Source organism: Ranitomeya variabilis, chromosome 3 (genome assembly GCF_051348905.1).
Source record: "Ranitomeya variabilis isolate aRanVar5 chromosome 3, aRanVar5.hap1, whole genome shotgun sequence".
Classification (NCBI taxonomy): domain Eukaryota; kingdom Metazoa; phylum Chordata; class Amphibia; order Anura; family Dendrobatidae; genus Ranitomeya; species Ranitomeya variabilis.
In genome coordinates this window covers 164379654-164401228 of record NC_135234.1, presented here as the reverse complement: position 1 = coordinate 164401228, position 21575 = coordinate 164379654, and the positions used below count along the sequence as shown (strand labels likewise).

The 21575-nt window shown below is 48.8% G+C and overlaps 1 protein-coding gene across 1 annotated transcript in view; it reads left to right on the top strand.

Moving 5' to 3' along the window:
- Positions 1 to 21575, top strand: part of LOC143815527 (amine oxidase [flavin-containing] B-like) — a 173929-nt gene that overhangs the window by 90772 nt on the left and 61582 nt on the right. Inside the window, exon 3 of the mRNA XM_077294813.1 lies at positions 12095 to 12232. Coding sequence (XP_077150928.1) covers positions 12095 to 12232 — 138 coding nt within the window. The remainder of the gene's footprint in view (positions 1 to 12094; positions 12233 to 21575) is intronic.

Sequence of the window (21575 nt, the reverse complement as noted above, 5' to 3'; positions counted from 1 at the left end):
CAAAAGGGACATGTTAAATCAAGTTGTGTCCACTAGCTAGCATCACAGGTGTCTACAATCCTGGAATCAGCGAGTGGACTGTATATAGGGCTACAGATACTCACTGTGCTGTTGGTGACATGGTGTGTATCACACTCAACATGGACCAGAGGAAGCGAAGGAAAGATTTGTCTCAGGAGATTAGAAAGAAAATGATAGACAAACATGTTAAAGGGAACCTGTCACCCCCAAAATTGAAGGTGAGCTAAGCCCACCAGCATCAGGGACTTATCTACAGCATTCTGTAATGCTGTAGATAAGCCCCCAATGTATCCTGAAAGATGAGAAAAAGAGGTTAGATTATACTCATCCAGGGGCGGTCCCGGTCCGGTTCTGGTCCGATGGGCGTCGCGGTCCGGGACCTCCCATCTTCTTACGATGATGTCCTCTTCTTGTATTCATGCTGTGGCTCTGGCGTAGGTGTACTTTGTCTGCCCTGTTGAGGGCAGAGTAAAGTACTGCAGTGCGCAGGCGCCGGGAAAGGTCAGCGAGGCCCGGCACCTGCGCACTGCAGTACTTTGCTCTGCCTTCAACAGGGCAGACAAAGTACACCTACGCCAGAGCCGCAGCGTGAATACAAGAAGAGGACATCATCGTAAGAAGATGGGAGGCCCTGAACCTGCTTTGCTGCATCTGGCACAGGGTGTCTAGAATCTGTGCAGGGTACAATGAAATCTCAAGACTATCAAGGGATTCTAGAGAGAAATGTGCTGCCTAGTGTCAGAAAGCTTGGTCTCAGTCACAGGTCATGGGTCTTGCAACAGGATAATGACCCAAAACACACAGCTAAAAACACCCAAGAATGGCTAAGAGGAAAACATTGGACTATTCTAAAGTCGCCTTCTATGAGCCCTGACCTAAATCCTATTGAGCATCTTTGGAAAGAGCTGAAACATGCTGTCTGGAAAAGGCAACCTTCAAATACGAGACAACTGAAGCAGTTTGCTCTTGAGGAGTGGGACAAAATACCTGTCGAGGGGTGCAGAAGTTTCATTGACAGTTACAGAAATTGTTTGATTGCAGTGATTGCCTCAAAAGGTTGTGCAACAAAATATATTTCATGAGTTTTATTTTTTTTAAATTCTGTGGAAGCATGGTTGAAAATCAATGTCTGTTTTTCGTTTGCTCATTTTCATAGATTTTTGATTTATTATTACTTTTGTCAGATTCAAGTTATTTCTGAGACCATTGTGGGTTTTTTCTGTCATTAAACGAGGGGCACAAACAATTTTGACCACGTGTATACATATAGCCTCACAAGCCCCAAATCATCACAGTAAAGCACTATGTGGCTAGTTTCCAAAGCCATTTTTTTGCCAGAAAATTGGTGTTACAATTTTGCATCTTGAGTCTCTTGAGGTGTTTTTACACCAGATCCTCTGTTATTTATTAAGTAGTCAGAGCTTTTCCTTAAAAGGGAATGGCCAGATACTGCTAAAAAAAATTCACTATAACTTATTTCACAAAATCGACATGAGTTATAGCAGAAATTTAATCCACTCTATGACTTGGAGTACATTTCTGGCACACAGGCAGCTGAAAGTTGTGCCAAATTAAGAGATATGTACCTTTTCATCTTCATAAATTAATTGAATCTTACTCTAGTGGACCCGGAATCAACACTGGTGTGAAGAACTCCAGTCTTATTAAATTTACCCCCTTGATGAAAAAATACTTTGGCGGCATAGTCCCTGCGTACACAATGTTAAAGATAGGTACGCAGGACGGATGCGGATGTATGCAGATCTGAAGATAAGAAGTATGCAGCCCTATGCTGCATACACAAACGCTAGTGTCAGAGGCGTAGCTAGGGTTTCAACTTAGGGGGGGCGAAACATCTGAGTGGGCCCCTAACCAGCTAACCCTGATTACAGTTACGGTTGCGCACTCTAATTGTGAATATAGTGGAAACTCAGAATATGACCACTCTGTTATTGAAAATAAATCTATATACAAAAACGAACATTGATTTTACCGCCATATTGTGACGATATGCAACTTTGATGGTCGCAATACTCTGAGTGCCCCTATAACAATACAGTAATGCTTAAGTGCCCACTTTACATTTAATAATGTCCCCTAAGTTCCCTCATGTACTGCTCCATTATATACAGTATGGTGAGCTCAAAGCTTCCATATACACAGTATGGTGAGCTCAAAGCTTCCATATACACAGTATAAGGCCCCCACAGCTCCCCTGTACACAGTATGATGATTCTATAAGTCCCCGATACACCGTATGATGTTCTCACTGCTCCCCTTTGCACAGTATAATGCTGACAGAGCTCCACTATAGAAAGTATAATGCCCCCCAGAGCTCCCCTATATACAGTGTAATGGGCCAACAGCTCCCATATGCACAATATGCCTTCACAGTTCCCTATACACAGTATGGTGGGTACACAGCTCCCTTATAAACAGTATGATGGGCCTGCAGCTTCCGTCAAACAGTATGATGTCCCTCACCGTTCCCCTTTACACAGTATGATGGGGCCACAGCTTCCTTATACACAGTATGATGAGCCCGCAGCTCCCTTATACAGTATGATGGGCCCACAGCTCCCTTATCACAGTATGAAGGGCCAGCAGCTTCCTTATACACAGTATGATGAGCCCGCAGCTCCCTTATACACAGTATGATGGGCCTGCAGCTCCCTTTTACACAGTATGATGGGCCCGCAGCTCCCTTATACACAGTATGGTGGGCCCACAGCTCCCTTATCACAGTATGATGGGCCCGCAGCTTCCTTATACACAATATGATGAACCCGCAGCTCCCTTATACAGTATAATGGGCCCACAGCTCCCTTATCACAGTATGATGGGCCCGCAGCTTCCTTATACACAGTATGATGGGCCCACAGCTTCCTTATACACAGTATGATGGACCCACAGCTTCCTTATACACAGTATGATGGGCCCACAGCTCCCTTATACACAGTATGATGGGCCCACAGCTTCCTTATACACAGTATGATGGGCCCACAGCTCCGTCATGATTTGGCAGTCTGCAGTCACATAAAGTGACTGCAAACATTTATTCCAAGCCTTTATCAACTTTATAGTAATAAATTGCTTATTATTAAATTATTAAAGCACCACTCTAGCAGGGGTTTTTTTCACCGCTGGAGTGGTGTTTTATGCGCAAGTTCCCTGCCCCACTCATTTACTCATCCATCGGCGTATTCACTATTTTGCGGCACTGCTGCAGTCCCACGGCTCAAACTTGTGAGCACAGCATCTGACTGGCCAGAAGTTAGAAGCTATGTCACAAGCGCTCAATGTAAGACTATGAGGCTATGTGCACACGTTGCGGATTCGTGTGCGGATTTTTCCACACCATTTTTGCAAAATCCACAGGTAAAATGTGCTGCGTCTTACATGTGGATTTACCGCGGATTTCCTCCGTTTTTTTGTGAGGATTTCGCCTGCATTTTTACACCTGCGGATTCTTATACAGGAGGTGTAAAACACTGCGGAATCCGTACAAAGAATTGACATGCTGCGGAAAATACAATGCAGCGTTTCCGCGCGGTATTTTCCACACCATGGGCACTGTGGATTTGTTTTTCTATAGGTTTACATGGTACACCACATGGAAAACTGCTGTGAATCTGCAGCGGCCAATCCGCACCATGTGCACATAGCCTGAGAGTGAGAAAGAGGCCAGAACGAGGCTCCCATAGACTCACATTGATTAGTGACCTCTGCGCTGCTCCATGAAACACTGGAGCATTGGACAGGCCACAAACTGCAGGAGACGGAGCCGAGCAGAGACTAAAACAGATGAAAATGCCAGAAGAGGAGTATCAGACAGAGGGCAGGGGACTTGGATTTTCAGCACCGCTCCAGCAGTGAAATTAAAAATAATGCTGGAGTGGTGCTGTAAATGTGATGCAGCTCGTAGTTACTATATGGGGGCTTCGTATACTAATACTCATAAAAGACCCAGGTGGTACGTATCAATAGCCCCCTACCCCCTCATCTCCAGCCTCCCCAGACAGCAAATATTACATGTGATGGATCACATAGAATATCATAACAAAACATTATAATATTCAGCCCCCAGTGCCCTGCCCCTCCTCCCCCACTTCAGCCCCAATACCCCCATCATCTCACATCCACCCCCTCAGTGCCCTGTCCCACCTCACCCACCTTCAGCCCCACAACACCCCCATGGTCTTACATTCACACCCCAGTGTCCTGTCTCCCCTCCCCCACAATTCACATCACAGTGACATACCTGAATTTAATAAACCTAATAAGTTCCATCCCCACTTACTGATAAAGTTTGCAGGCAGGACCAGGAAGTGTCTAGGTGAAATGCAAGGTGTGGGCACTAGGACCCTGCGTGCCTGAGCCAATCCCAGCGTGCACAGAGAGAAGAAAACTGCAGTCGGGGAAAAGCTTCATGATCAGGCCAGATGGGCAGCACCATTCACTGCAGGAGGGAGACTGCAGCCGGCCACTGTGCTAGCAGCGTGCAGAGTCTCCGTCAGATAGGAGCAGACATTATACTGCTCTGCTCCTATGCGGTGTTCTGCCTCTTCACAGAGGTGGCCCTGCCCTGGCTCCCAGTGGGCCCCTTCATGTGACAGGGCCCGGGGCGATGGCCCCCTCTGCCCCCCCCAGTAGCTACTCTACTGGCTAGTGTGAACCTAGCCTTACTGCAGTATTTCATAGATCAATCAATTCACAATGGTTCTGACTATGTAGGTCTAGCACCTCCCTATTTGTCATTTGAATCTTTGGATTATTATTCACAGACTGAGACTAAAACTCACATTTCAATGTAGTTCATCACTGCAGCGGTAACCACAATCAAATTAGGTCTTTTTTTATTCCAATGTGGCATGACCTCCTATTTCTACAATGTACAAGCATAAATTGATGCTGCGACCATGGCAGCGCAAAACGTCGTTACCTTGCTCACTGATGCTTCAGCAGTGTGTGAAATTACACTGGCATTTTTTTTTCCAATCCTCATGAATGGAATTACAAAATTCTTGAATTCATGAAGATAATTTCAGCTAATCCGACTCAAAGTTGATTCCCCAGAGATTGGTTTCTTCATTTCTAATAATAAGGTCTCGTTCACATTTCAGTAATTGCCCTTCGTGTGCAGTCATTGTTTTTCAGTGGCAACAAACTGACACATTATGTTTCTTTGTGGCTGTTCACAGTCAATTTTTCTTTTTTGCTGACAAATGGTCCATGTAAAAAATGAACTACTGGTTCTGGTCCATTTTGTCAAAAGAGTTTGCCAGTTCAAATGAATGGGTCAGTGAAAAAATAATGAATAGCCCACTGATACCATCCACGTGCTTGATTGTGCTGTCTGATTATCACTGACTGGTTGGAAAACCCCCATCGGTTCTCGCTTCCTGCTGACAACATAATGGACACTTGACATCGCCTTGCATGGATATGCATAAGAATAGGAAAGACATTCCCATGTGGATGACAGATACTGTATCTCATTTTAGTCACTGCTTACGCTGATGTTTTTATCCTCTATTGAGCACATTTTCTAGTGAATAAAGAAAAGGTTCTTTCACTACCTCGTTGAGCTGCATTTTAGATTTCTTTTGAGTTTTGAACTGATGCATTGTCTTGCAGAAGCTGGACACCTTTTGAAAGAATGCCACGTCTCTTGGTTTTGATGGCCTCCCGCAATAGCCTCCTGCAATTTCTGCAGCAGTAAAGCATAGTATGCCCCAGTGATCATGGTACCCTTTGCAGGGCTGCCACTAGAAATTTCGGGGCCCCATACTGGCAACATTTTCGGGGCCCCCTTGAGACTCCACCCAGGCTCCACCCCAGCCCCGCCTCCACGCTCCACCCCTCGAACTGTCCACAGTCCCACCGCTCTCTCTTGGAAAAACTCCACTTCTCACCAATCACACATTGAGGGTACGTGTCCACCTTCAGGATGGCCGGCGGTTGCTGCGTCGGAGCGGCAAACCCGCTCGGCGCTAAGCCCCGCCCCCTACTGTGACGCGATGATGCCGGATGTGTTCATTGCACACATCCGGGATCATCGCACCCCACACATAGGGCCCTGTGTTATAGCTTGCGGCGGCGCAGCGATCTTAAAAGAAGCGCCGTATGTCCGGAGTCGCAGGGCCGCCGGGTGCGTGTTACCACGCATAGTGGAGACGGGATTTCATAAAATCCCCTTCACTATGCTGGAACATCTGGACGCTGCGTGTTTGACGCTGTGGCCCCACGCACCGTCAAACACGCAGCGTTTACTTAACGTGGACACATACCCTAAGGGTACTGTCACACAGTGCAATTTTGATCGCTACGACGGTACGATTCGTGACGTTCTAGCGATATCGTTACGATATCGCAGTGTCTGACACGCAGCAGCGATCAGGGACCCTGCTGAGAATCGTACGTCGTAGCAGATCGTTTGGAACTTTCTTTCGTCGCTTGATCTCCCACTGACATCGCTGGATCGTTGTGTGTGACAGCGATCCAGCGATGTGTTCGCTTGTAACCAGGGTAAACATCGGGTAACTAAGCGCAGGGCCGCGCTTAGTAACCTGATGTTTACCCTGGTTACCAGCGTAAACGTAAAAAAAACAAACAGTACATACTCACATTCCGGTGTCTGTCCTCCGGCGTCTCAGCTTCTCTGCACTGTGAGCGCCGGCCAGCCAGAAAGCGAGCACAGCGGTGACGTCTGACGTCACCGCTCTGCTTTCCGGCCGCTGTGCTTACACAGTGCAGAGAAGCAGAACGCCGGGGGACAGACACCGGAATGTGAGTATGTACTGTTTGTTTTTTTTACGTTTACGCTGGTAACCAGGCTAAACATCGGGTTACTAAGCGCGGCCCTGCGCTTAGTAACCCGATGTTTACCCTGGTTACCCGGGGACTTCGGCATCGCTCCAGCGCCGTGATTGCAACGTGTGACCGCAGTCTACGACGCTGGAGCGATAATCATACGATCGCTGCGACGTCACGGATCGTGCCGTCGTAGCGATCAAAATGGCACTGTGTGACAGTACCCTAACAGTTCCCATCACCAGATCACACATATAGCCGGCAGCTTTTGTTTTGGCCAAAAGATTTTGTAAGCCGCCACCATAACACGGTAGACTCTTTTGGTGAGGCCCTACTCTGCTGTAACCTATTAAATATTTGTTAAAATATGCAAAACAATTTAGGTATATTTTTATTTATTTTTCAATTTTTAAAATGACCAATAATATCACATAAAAAACAAATACCGCTACACCATGACCAGATGACATATTACAACCACAGTGATCGAATAATGTCACATACAAAGAACAAATACCGCTACACCATGACCAGACCGCATATTACCACCACAGTGATCGAATAATATCACATACAAAGAACAAATACCGCTACACCATGACCAGATGACATATTACCACCACAGTGATCGAATAATATCACATACAAAGAACAAATACCGCTACACCATGACCAGATGACATATTACCACCACAGTGATCGAATAATATCACATACAAAGAACAAATACCGCTACACCATGACCAGACCGCATATTACCACCACAGTGATCGAATAATATCACATACAAGGGACAAATACCGCAACACCATGTCCAGACCACATATTACCACCACATAGTGACTGAATACTACAATTCTGATCAGTAATAAAAAAAAAGCACCACACTATCACCATAAGGCCGGAGACACACTGGTGCGAGATACGGCCGAGTCTCGCTGGTTAAAAGCAAGCTGTGGCACCGGCACTCCGGAGCGGAGCGTGCAGCTCCATGTATTGCTATGCAGCTGCACGCTCCGCTCCGGAGTGCAGGTGCCACAGCTTGCTTTTAACCAGCGAGACTCGGCCGTATCTCGCACCAGTGTGACCCCGGCCTAAGTGCCATTATACACAGGAGAGCTGTACTTAGTATGCAGTGTCTGTGTACAGATAATACAGTGATCACTAGTGAAATTATACACAGGAGCTCTGTATATAGTATACAGTGTATAGTGTCAGTGTACAGGTAACACTGACTTACCAGTGACGTCTCTTGGTGAAGTCCTTCATCTTTCATCCAGCACAGACCGCCATCATGTCTTCCAGCCAGGACTCGTCTCTGCAGGAAATAACAGAGTTATCTCGAGCTCCGCTTGTAGAACACATTACTTAATTTTTCCCAACTTCTACATTACACCGCATAAAGAAAAAGAGGCGACATAGTGTCACTCTACACAGTAACAGGACCGCCCCCTCATTTAAAACAGTGTCCTCAAAAAATAAATACATCACTGCAGTAATAATATCCCTTAATTAGTCCCTATGGTAATAATATTCGCCATCCTGGCCCCGTGTGTCTCATTCCTGGCGTCAGCCATATGTTCTCCCATCCTGCCCTCATGAGTATCCTTTCTGCACCATATGATCTCCCCATCCTGCCCCATCTGTCTCCATCATATCCATCCTGCCCCATGATCCTGCACGATCTGTCTCCAGTTATGCCCCCATGTCTTTCATCATACCCCATATCTCCATTCATAGCCCCCGTGTCCAGCATCATTCATAGCCCCCGTGTCCAGCATCATTCATAGCCCCCGTGTCCAGCATCATTCATAGCCCCCGTGTCCAGCATCATTCATAGCCCCCGTGTCCAGCATCATTCATAGCCCCCGTGTCCAGCATCATTCATAGCCCCCGTGTCCAGCATCATTCATAGCCCCCGTGTCCAGCATCATTCATAGCCCCCGTGTCCAGCATCATTCATAGCCCCCGTGTCCAGCATCATTCATAGCCCCCGTGTCCAGCATCATTCATAGCCCCCGTGTCCAGCATCATTCATAGCCCCCGTGTCCAGCATCTCTGCCCCCGTGTCCAGCATCTCTGCCCCCGTGTCCAGCATCTCTGCCCCCGTGTCCAGCATCTCTGCCCCCGTGTCCAGCAGGGACACAAGGATACGGACGCAAGGATACTTTATATGTGTACCACCTCCACCTGTGCCTTGTTGGAATGTGCAGCAAACAAACCCCCCCTCCTCATTGAATCCATGCAGGCAGCAAACCAACCCCCCCCCCCCCCCGGGGCCCTGTTTGAATCCGTGCAGGCAGGCAGCAAACAAACCTCCCCACCCCCGGGCCCTGTTTGAATCCGACCCCCCCGTGCAGGCAGGCAGCAAATAAGCCCCCCCAAACAGGGCCCGGGGGTGGGGGGGGTTTATTTGCTGCCTGCCTCAGCCTGCACCACGGGTCGGATTCAAACAGGGCCCAGGGGTGAGGGCCCGAGGGTGAGGGCCCGGGGGTGTTTATTTGCTGCCTGCCTGCACGGGGGGTCTGATTCAAACAGGGCCCGGGGGTGGGGGCCCGGGGGGGTTTATTTGCTGCCTGCCTGCACGGGGGGTCTGATTCAAACAGGGCCCGGGGGTGGGGGCCCGGGGGGGGGTTTATTTGCTGCCTGCCTGCATGGGGGGTCTGATTCAAACAGGGCTCGGGGGTGGGGGCCCGGGGGGGTTTATTTGCTGCCTGCCTGCACGGGGGGTCTGATTCAAACAGGGCCCGGGGGTGGGGGCCCGGGGGGGTTTATTTGCTGCCTGCCTGCATGGGGGGTCTGATTCAAACAGGGCTCGGGGGTGGGGGCCCGGGGGGGTTTATTTGCTGCCTGCCTGCACGGGGGGTCTGATTCAAACAGGGCCCGGGGGTGGGGGCCCGGGGGGGTTTATTTGCTGCCTGCCTGCATGGGGGGTCTGATTCAAACAGGGCCCGTGCATTGAATCAGACCCCCGTGCAGGCAGGCAGCAAATAACCCCCCCCCCCCGGGCCCCCACCCCCGGGCCCTCACCCCCAGGCCCTCACCCCCGGGCCCTGTTTGCATCCGGAGTCCGGACGGACGGTACTAACCCTGCTCGCCCGCCGCCGGCTCCACTCGTCTGGTCCGGTCTGCAGAGCAGCTCCAGCATCCTGCACGTCCTCGGTCCTCTCATCGTGCGGTGGTCCCCTGCTGCCGCCGGCCTGCCTCTTCTGCTCCGCCGTCTGCTCCACCGCCGTCCGCAGCAGGCACGTGGCACACCGCACGCTGCTCTGTTCCGGAATGAGGAAGTGGAGCAGGGCAGCGTGTGACGTCACACGCCCATGATGCACCGGGCCCCTTAAAGCTACAGCGCTCATTTAGCCTGCATTTACACACGCCAGACGCGGAGACGCCAGCCCACAGGTAGTTAATCGGCTCAATGGCAGCGCAGCAGCTGCAGCAGCATGAATAAAATGTCAGAGGGGGCCCGAGCAGAGCGCGGACCGGGTTGTCAGCGTGCTCGGGCGGCGGGCCCCCCTTTTTGCTCCTCATCTCCGGGCCCCATACAGCAGTGATGCCTGTCATGCCCTGATGGCGGCCCTGACCCTTTGCTAGGAAATCTATCAATACTACCCCGTGCTGGTCCCAAAACACTGTGAGCACGACCTTGCCTGCTGAGTGTTGGCACGTGCCTTCTTTGGATGGGGTCACTTGGAATGCTTTCCAGGGCGGTGGGGTACTCGGTACCGGGTCCAGTATTTAAAGGGATGTGTCTCGGCGGCGGTGACTCGGTCCGTGGCCCTGGGCGCCCAAGTAAAAGGGACAGTCTTTAAAGGGGTTTGTGAAATAAAAGTTTGTGAAGCCACCTGTGGTACTCGGTCAGGGGTGGCCGATGCTGTTTAAAGGGGTCCTCTGGGGTGGTGTTATGGCAGCAGTGATGGTTTGGCTTCCCACAGGTGAAGCTGGGTTCCCAGGGCTCCCGATGTGTTTGGCAAGGATGGTGTGATGCTGGAAATAAATGGATGACACAGGGTTGCAGTCTCTTTACCTGGTTTACTGATAGTAGACAGCCTCAGTCCAGGGTACCAGCAACAGGTGTTGGTGAGGTCCGGCCGGCCTGGAAGCAATTACAGATCCCTTTCCCAGGTGAGATTCATAAGCCTTCTGTCTTGCGCTTTTAAGCGAGTTCCTTGGTGCCTGTGGCTTCTGTCAAGGTCCTCTCTCTCATGTCCTGGGACAGTACCTGCATGGTAGGTGACTCAAACCTTTTTACAGAGTCTCTCTCACAACACAGCTCTCACTCCTCTGGTCTCCCTGGACCAACTGCCTAACTCCTCCTCCAATCCAGAATTTATATATGGGGAAGCTCCCATGAAACTGGGTTCTGAGCTCCCCCTTCTGGCCTGGAATCAAAATGTGTGGCATGAAGGTGTACTACCTGTCAAAGGGATCTTCCTTGCTTCCAGGTGTGACATCACCCTCCTCGAAAGGAAGGCAAAATCACTGTAGCAACCGGTTACCTGGGTGTTACAGAGTCATGATGCTTCCATTGCATCAACTGGACTTTAGTCTCAGGATCATAGTGATGGACCCAGCTTTCATCCTGTGTTATCAGTCTGTTGAAAAAATCCTCTGGGTTTCCATGGCACATCGTTAATAGAGCCTGAGAGCATTCGACTTGTTCCTGCTTCTAGAAAGGTGTGAGCAGCCGGGGAACCCAGCAAGCAAATACCTTATGCATGTGATGATGGTCTTGGATGATTATTTCCATGGACCCTACACTAATCTTGACATTTTGGGCTAGGTGGCGAATGGTTATGCGGCGATTTTGCAAAATGGCCACCTCCACTTGTTGGATGGTGTGTTCATCAATAGTAGAGTGGGTTCACCCTCGAATTGGAGCTGTTTACACCAAAGTCCAACCACATTTGAATTGACGATGCCAGTTCTTGAATAGGTCTCCTTTGTTGTGTGTCCTTTCAGGTAAAGGAACTTGATGACTGCTGTGTATTCCACTGGTTCATTTTCAAACATCACACCACTTCAGCGCCTGTAAAATCAAGATCGTTATCACTTCTGAGTTGCAAATTAGAACACAACATAGAGAGACATATCATTGCACATGTGCAGTTTCAACGTCCTGTGATAAATAGAAGTGGTTCAGGGGAAATCTTTAATGAACGCCCCTCTTATTTATATCCTAGTTCGAGCTCTTTTGTATTAGAACAGATTTTATAAAGGTCCCATCTATGAATTATCATTTTACTTGTTTTCCTATCAGAACAGCAAAACAAAATATGTGGATCTAGGTGGTGCTTATATCGGACCCACTCAGAACAGAATCATAAGAGTCGCCAAAGAACTTGGAGTGGAGACATATAAAGTAAATGAAGAGCAGCAACTCCTTCATTATGTCAAGGTAAGGTTAATATTTAACACTGTGCAAAGTAATTGTAGTTAATGTGCTCGGATAAGATATTATCTGAGCACACTCGTGTCCTAATCAAGTATTTTCGCTGTGCAAAAAAAAAATGCTTGAATCTCCGAAGCTGCATGTCTCGCAGCTGTTTGACTGCTGCAACACATGCAGGGATTGCCTGTTGGTTAGGCAATCCCTGCATGTGTTGCGGCTGTCAAACAGCTGCGAGACATGCAGGAGCATGCCGAAAATACTTGATGCTCGGATAATACCGCTCTTCACTAGTACTAGTTTTCACTTACTATTATGACTTTAACCATCAATGAATTACAATATAATATTCTATGAGTTATATTAGTATTCCATTTCTATGGCTTCTTATAGTGAAAAGTTTTTAAAAACTATAATTTTTTGGTAGAATTTGAATTTTAAAATATCTATTTTTTACTCTGGAATAGGTGGCCTTACATAAACATATTTCCTGTATTAGTATTGTTTTCTTCACAGCACAGCACCTTTCTGGTAATTCATGCAAATGATGAAAAGCTTTTTTAAGGCTTAGCAAAGAGAAAATCTAAAATGGGTGAATATGACAAGGAGGCAACTAAGTATGAGAAAGAATGTGGGAAGTAGATCAAAGCAATAAAAGACCAGACAAGTGCTGAAGGAAAAAAAGTGATCAAAATAAAATAAAAACCAGAGGGCTTTGCTGGATGTCAGGAACAAATTGCAATCATATGCAAACACTCATAGCCCCATCTGGTGGCAAAGATATATTTCCTTACAATTCTTTTGCTTCATCAGCTACAGTTAATTATATATATATATATATATATATATATATATATATATATATATTTATTTATTTTTTTTTAATACATATCTACTGTATTTGTATCATTGTGATAAATATGGTAAATAAAATTGTGAAAGTATAATAAAATTTAAACATTAACATATAACATTGAAATTGCAACACCAAGAAGAAGTCATGGAATTATGGAGATCACTTGACAGAAAGACATATTAAAGGGAACCTGTCACATGATTTATGCTGCCTAAGTTACGGAAAACATGAATCAGAGTTTAACTGCATAATTGCAGCCAGGGACATTGTTCTGTGAACAGTCTAGCTTTTCAGAAAAAACATAGAACTTACCATATATATTCGTGTATAAGCTGTCCCGAATATAAGCCGAGGCACCTAATTTTGCCTCGAAAAACTGGGAAAACGTATTGACTCAAGTATAAGCTGGGTACGAAGGGCATCAGCCCAAGCAATGATCTGCCACAAGGTGAGTGACCTGTGTCCCTGTTCTGATCAATGACCACTTCTCAAACTCCTGTTCCAAACTGTGGTACCACTAGAGACTCAGCTGTACTTCCTGTCTATCCGGACACTGAATGGCTTGGTATAAGGCTTGAACATTGCGGAGCCGTCTGCCCAGCATGGGCACTAGGCCCTTACTCACTACAAACATCAAAGCTCTTGCACTTAACACAGAGAGCCCCTCATACATAACTTTGTATACTGTGGAGCCCCTTCTAGTTTCCGATAACAGGTTCTACACTTGCCCTATCACAACTACAGAAGACAAAATGGAATATATATACATAGCAGCATGACAAATGTACATCTTTAATGGGGTAGAGGCGTGCTGGCCCGCCGCTGTCCTGACTCCTAAAGGCCAGGCCCCCGCTCTGGAAGATGTTGAGGCTCCTTTTCCCACTGATGTTCTGGCTCTGCACGACGTGGATTGGGCTCCCGGGGATGGCATTCTGTCTCCGTCAGCCACCGGCAGCTCTTTTATGCAGGTAACGGGGATGTTTCCCCAGCGTCGTCTCTCTGTTGTCTGGATCAGGCCCTCTCTTCCTCATGCCGCCATTTCCATTCTATGTGGCCTACGCCCCCGCAGTGACGAGCGCAGGATTGATGCATTGCTGCCACTGCCGTGTCTCGTAATGACACCGCGCAGCTGCACCCAGGGTTTTCTTGTGGGCCCCACCCGTTCCGGCCTCTCTACCCATTTCCTAGTAGCATGTGCCAGAGGGTGAGGCCCTCTCCTCCTGCGACGCACCCACCACGGGCGAGGCAAGGGACATGGTGGGACAGATTTTTGCACAATCTTAAGGGAATCACGCCCACGAAGAGTGAAGTCACAGCTGTCATTCTCCTTGTTAGCGCCAAACTCCGCCATCTTTATAGCTGCCATCTTTTCCATGATCACATCAGTCACATTTAGGGTTTTAGACATGTCCATAATATCAGTCACATCCAGTATTTCAGTAACATTCACAATTTTTTCATCTTCATTCTTTCTAGTCGCATCAATAACATCTTCCACGACATTCCCACGCTGCACAGTTGCAGGATCCTGCCGCACTATGCCAAGTGTAAAAGGCCGGGCCAGGGCCGAAGTCGAGGCTGAGGACAACTGTTTACACGTGCCCTGACATCCAGTTACATGCACACAATGTCCCTTCTGCAGCATACCTTTCGCTTCACCCTCTGTACCATCTGGGTCCATCGGGCTGGCTGAAGTTCCGCTGTTTCCATTGAACAATAAGAGACAGAGTCTTTTTCCAACTTAAAACGATGAACTTTACTGTTTGCTTGTTGCAGCACATTCCAGTCAGTTACACCATCAGCATTAGGTTCCAAGCAGTTCACGTTCTCCACTCTCCCTACGCTTTCTCCTATGTCCTGCAGTACATTATGGGGACATAACACCTCTTGCAATAATGCAGCGTCCTCTCTGTGCGAGCTCACTACACTTGAGTATTCCCTCGTCTTCTTCGCCCGGTATGAAGGCCATCAGCCCAAGCAATGATCTGACACATGGTGAGCGACTTGTGTCCCTGTACTGGTCATGGACCACTTTTCCAACTCCTGTTCCGAACTGTGGTACCGCTGTTGCCTCCGCTGTACTTCCTGTCCATCCGGACACTGAATAGCTGGGTATGAGGCTTGAATGTTGAGGAGCTGTCTGCCTAGCACGGGCACTAGGCCCTCACTCACTACAAACAGGTAGGCTCTTGCACTTAATAAAGACAGCCCCTCCTACATAACTATGTATACTGTCGAGCCCCATCTAGTGTCCGATAACAGGTTCTACACTTGCCCTATCACCACTACAATAGACAAAATGGAATATATATACATTGCAGCATGACAAATATACATCTTTAAGGGGGTAGAGGCGTGGCACCCCCTTACACATGGCTCCTTATTCCCATCCTTGTCTGTATGGCTCCTTATTCCCTTCCTTGTCTGTATGGCTCCTTATTCCCATCCTTGTCTGCATGGCTCCTTATTCCCATCCTTGTCCGCATGGCTCCTTATTCCCATCCTTGTATGCATGGCTCCTTATTCCCATCCTTGTATGCATGGCTCCTTATTCCCATCCTTCCCTACATGGCTCCTTATTCCCATCCTTGTCTGCATGGTTCCTCATCCCCATCCTTGTATGTATGGCCCCATGAGAAAAGCATAAAAAAATCCTACTTACCTTCCCCGCATGCCCTCACAGCATCTCGTTAAAGTATCAGCAGCTCCTGCGGCCGAGCATCATGTGTCCCCACTCATTAACGGAATGAATATTCGCCTCTCTCCATGCCTATGGGAGTGGAGAGAGGTGAATATTCATTACTTTAATGAGCAGGCACCCGCGATAACCTGGCAGCTGCTGGAAGCCGGCGACTGCTGCTGACACTGTGTGCGAGCTATAAGAGAAATGAATTTTCACTGCAAGTGCAATGAATATTCATTTCTTTTTAGTAGCGGGCACAGGATCATCAAGATTTACTAATGGCAGCTGCCCTTGCAATTGCTGACCAATGATATCCCCAATGTGCTTAATGATAGTGCAGCGCCCCCACTGCCGCAGGGCCGAGGGGTACCCGGTGCCGGGCCTCTGAGTCTCTGCTCTGGGGTTGTCACGGTGGCTAGACCCGGTCCGTGACCCTGCTGAGGGGCGTACAGTAATAGATGTGGATAGTGGTGGTGGTGCGGTGCAGTAAATAACGAGGACACCAGGTTGCAGTCTCTTTACCTCTTTACTGAAGATCTCTGGGTCCTCAACCTGGAATACGGTTAACCAGGCTGCGCAAGTCTGGCCGGTCCAATGGCACCTCCAGAGTTCTCTTTGCAGGTGGAAATCTGTGCCTTCCTGCTAGCGCTATGTGTTGTGGTCCTTCCCTGCTGTGCTTACGGAAAGTCCCCACAACTGTTGTGTCTGTTTCTTAAGTTCCCTCACAACTCGATTAGATGATGTTCTGCTAATCTTCCGTCCCTCCCTGATGTTACGGTTAGGACGGCACCCGTATGACGGGTAGGCTCGGAGCTCTTCCGGGACCCTAGAGTCGCCCCTCTCCACAAGTTGCCCCCTATGTCTTCGTAGGTGATTTAGGTGAGACAGCCCGCCTATGACTGACTGTCCTGCCGTTGGTTTGAAGTATTGCTTGAAGCTAGATGTATGAATACTTCCTCGGCGTTCCGGCCGCCGTTTGTGCGCCTCAGTAGAATGTTGCCTCCGTCTCACAGCACGACTCCTACTGGTATTCTCCTTGTTGCTTTGATCTCGTTTCTCACTCAGCACAATCTATCTCGCTTCTAATCCTTCCTTGGGCACCGCCGCTATGCTGAGCAGGCACGGTCCCGTGACGTTCTCTCAAGTTGCCAGGCCTCTGTCAGGATCCCACCCCCGACAGGGGCCCTACCGAATCTTCCCCCACAACACCCTCTGCCACAAGGTGTTGCCTGGTTCCAACCCAGTCAGCTTTCTCTCTAACTTCCTGCCTGACCCCCAGTTTTACCAGTATGTGAGGAGTGGCCTAATGAATAGAACCCTTAGCTCCCCCTGGAGGCCCGACTGTGAAATGTATTGGTGTCTGTGATACCTGGTCAGATGAACTCCTTCAGTGCCATCAGACGTACCATAGCTCCCCTTAGTGGCGGAGCCACAGTACTGCAACGACCAGGACTCTGGGGCGCTGCACTCCCCCCCGGTTAAATCCAGTACTCCTGGACTGGTAAGAAAACAACAATACAGGTTAGCAAAAAGACATACAATTTTGAAAATGCAATAACAATAAGTAAGCTTGAACAGAGCTTCCCTTTATGGGAGGTGAGGACACTTGAATGTTACAAACATGGTTAAACATTATAAATTACAGGCTGTAAACAACTCCTGTTACCCAACCGGGTATTCTACTCAGTGCAAACTTTTGAATAATAAGTTAACATTGTCCTTAAGGACATACACTTCCTATCCACTAAAGACGTTACTTATAAAACATTATGAAACTGACTTCTTCTTCAAGGGCGTACAGACTAAACCCACTAAAGAATTATTCTGAACTCTTTCTCTTTCATTTTCCTTCATTAAATCTGCAGGACCGCCTGTCCTAACTGCTCCAGGCCTACTGCCTCTCCTTTCTTTACAGGACCGCCCCTTTCAGCCCGGGCCTACTGCCTTTTCAACTACTATACACAGTATAGAACATAACATTTACTTTCGGTTTGAAATCACTGAGCCATCCTTACATGGCTCCTAAGAGGACTCACTGACTAACCCCGTACGGGTTCACTCTCTGTCCTCATTTTTCTATCAACGTTACCAATCATTTCTTACAATCAACTAGTTGGATACATATAACTTTTACATGTAAGCATCATCATCACTTTCTTTTTGTCAAGACATTATTGCTATCTATCTGTCTTAAAGCAATACCATTCTTTAAGTGCAACAAGTGAACATCCCCTTTAAGAGGGGACCAAGTCTCTATGAGGTAGTGCAACTTCTCAAGCTGCAAATCCGTATGCAGCTAGGACTCCAATACAAGTTCCAAGAATCGTATCTTCGCAAAGAGTCCGTCTTTTGTATAAAACCAGTAGGGAACACCTTTAAGAGGGTGCAAACTATTTACAAGCAGTTTGTATCATGCACTGTTCATGATTGCGGCAGTTCTTGATAACGAAGAAGAAAATAGAAAATAACCAAAAAGCAGTAGGGATCCCGGGTCAACAAAGGGATCCCTTTAAGAATTAACCCTAAACGGGTTTAGCAGCAAAACAGTAGAACAGTAACTATTTACATTCTCATGGTATCGAGGTTTATCCTCATAGTAGGGTGCACGACATCAGCCGAAAGTGGACACCTCCTGACCGCGCAGGCCCCGGCCCCTGGTCCACGACTTATGCGGTGTCAGTGTCAATAGTTGGTCCCTCGGGTGCAGTCAGACCACCTGATGTCTGGATTTGAAGGCGGACTCTAGCCGCCAGCTCAGTTGCTGCAATAAGACGTACGGCGGCAATAGTAGTAAGGTCTGTCACGTCTGGTTCAATCCCAGTTGAAGTAACAGATGATGCCCCCTCAGGTTCACATCGGTGAACGTTCTGAGCGTACCATCCTTGCGCATTCCGATGACGGGTGTAGGTCACCTGATCCCCCTTTTGCAACGGGTCACCATCTCGGCTGCAGCAGGGGGTTTTCACGTTGTGACTAGTAACGAAGACGTCAGTTGGTAGCCCCGGTTCCTGTATGGAGCCCCATCCCCTCTTCGGGTGGAAGACCAACACAGTTCCCCGCTTTACCACGTCTTTCCTACCACGCGCACGAGGTGGTCGTTGTACTCTCGGTGGGTCAGTTAATTCTGCCTCTTTTTGTCTTCTCCAATGTAGGATCAAACATTGTTTGTATTGTTCCCAGGTAAGCACAGCAAGGGTGAAACCTTCCTCCCGAGCTCCATCTGGTCCAATCCGGGGAGTGTCCCACTGGAGAATCACCCCGTCTGGGCCCAAGTCTATGGGTTCTCCCATCCTGGTCGGCAGCGGTGGTACCAGCTTCCCCATTGCGTCGGGGGGTAACACCACTAGCTCTGCCGAGAGGAGGTGGCTTTTACTGGGGTGAGGGTCGGTCGCGAGAGCGGGATCGAGCGGGGGAGCAGGGGCGTCTTCCATACCTGCGCCTGATGTGATTCCACCGATGTCGATCCGGTCCACTAACGAGGACACTGGAGTCGGCTGCAGCCCGGACCGCGGCTCCTCCAATGCGGTCTCCGGATGCGGCTCCGCCCTCCATGGTTCCTCCTCCGCTGGCTTCGAGGTCGGGATGGGTAGGCTCAGCTCTGTTGCCGGTTCCAAGGAATTCAGGTACCTCCGCTGCAGTGGACGTGGGTCCGCCTCTGGTGGATGAGGGCAAGCCGGGATTGCTCCCTCCTCGTTCAGGCACTTGCTGTTCATCATCGCTGTCTGATAGTCGGTGGCAGTGCATGCACCTGACTCCGCCATTTCTCCGGGGCCGAGCTTCTCCGTCACCCACTTCCCGCCGTTGCAAATCAAGGGGTGGTCCTCTGCTTTGAGGTAGGTCCTTGCTTTGCAGCAAGAGTCGCAGGGGGCGGTCGCCGCTTCTGGCGCCACTTTGGTAGTCTCCTCCCATGGCACGCCCTCCTTCTTCTTTGGTGTAGCAATGGCGGCGATTTTTGGTGGGAACTTCTGGCGGCAAACAGCAATACACAATCCTCTCAATAAAGCACAGTCCAAGCACAATAAATCACAGTTCCAAGGCACACATGACCTGATTCTTCAGGCTTAAGTAGATCCTGTTTGTGACGCCAAGTTGTAGCGCCCCCACTGCCGCAGGGCCGAGGGGTACCCGGTGCCGGGCCTCTGAGTCTCTGCTCTGGGGTTGTCACGGTGGCTAGACCCGGTCCGTGACCCTGCTGAGGGGCGTACAGTAATAGATGTGGATAGTGGTGGTGGTGCGGTGCAGTAAATAATGAGGACACCAGGTTGCAGTCTCTTTACCTCTTTACTGAAGATCTCTGGGTCCTCAATCCGGAATACGGTTAACCAGGCTGCGCAAGTCCGGCCGGTCCAATGGCACCTCCAGAGTTCTCTTTGCAGGTGGAAATCTGTGCCTTCCTGCTAGCGCTATGTGTTGTGGTCCTTCCCTGCTGTGCTTACGGAAAGTCCCCACAACTGTTGTGTCTGTTTCTTAAGTTCCCTCACAACTCGATTAGATGATGTTCTGCTAATCTTCCGTCCCTCCCTGATGTTACGGTTAGGACGGCACCCGTATGATGGGTAGGCTCTGAGCTCTTCCGGGACCCTAGAGTCGCCCCTCTCCACAAGTTGCCCCCTATGTCTTCGTAGGTGATTTAGGTGAGACAGCCTGCCTATGACTGACTGTCCTGCCGTTGGTTTGAAGTATTGCTTGAAGCTAGATGTATGAATACTTCCTCGGCGTTCCGGCCGCCGGTTGTGCGCCTCAGTAGAATGTTGCCTCCGTCTCACAGCACGACTCCTACTGGTATTCTCCTTGTTGCTTTGATCTCGTTTCTCACTCAGCACAATCTATCTCGCTTCTAATCCTTCCTTGGGCACCTGTTATGACCCCAATGGCGAGGGTCTCAGAGAAACAAATAAGTCTGCGACGTACAAAAATCCAGCTCATAGGGCAGTGGTAACTGGGTTGACCATATATCTACTCCTAACGCCAACACTAGCAGTAGCCGGGGAACATGCCTACGTTGGTCGCTAGATGTCTCGCGCCAGCCGGAGGACTAACTACCCCTAGAAGAGGAAAACAAAGACCTCTCTTGCCTCCAGAGAATAGACCCCAAAAGTAGGATAGTAGCCCCCCACAAATAATAACGGTGAGGTAAGAGGAAATGACAAACACAGAGATGAACTAGATTTTAGCAAAGAGAGGCCCACTTTACTAATAGCAGAATGTAGTAAGATAACTTATATGGTCAACAAAAACCCTATCAAAATCCACGCTGGAGATTCAAGAACCCCCGAACCGTCTAACGGCCCGGGGGGAGAACACCAGCCACCCTAGAGCTTCCAGCAAGGTCAGGAAACAGATTATATACAAGCTGGACAAAAATACAAACAAAAACAAATAGCAAAAAGCAAGAAAGTAGACTTAGCTTAATCAAGCAGGAACCAGGATCAGAAGACCAGAGCACTACAGATTAGCTCTGATATCAACGTTGCCAGGCATAGAACTGAAGGTCCAGGGAGCTTATATAGCAACACCCCTGACCTAACGACCCAGGTGAGCATACAAGGGATGAATGACATACCCAGAGTAAAATCACTAGTAGCCACTAGAGGGAGCCAAAAGGTAAATTCACAACAGTACCCCCCCCTTAGTGAGGGGTCACCGAACCCTCACCAAGACCACCAGGGCGATCAGGATGAGCGGCGTGAAAGGCATGAACTAAATCGGCCGCATGCACATCAGAGGCGACCACCCAGGAATTATCCTCCTGACCATAGCCCTTCCACTTGACCAGGTACTGAAGCCTCCGCCTGGAGAGACGAGAATCTAAG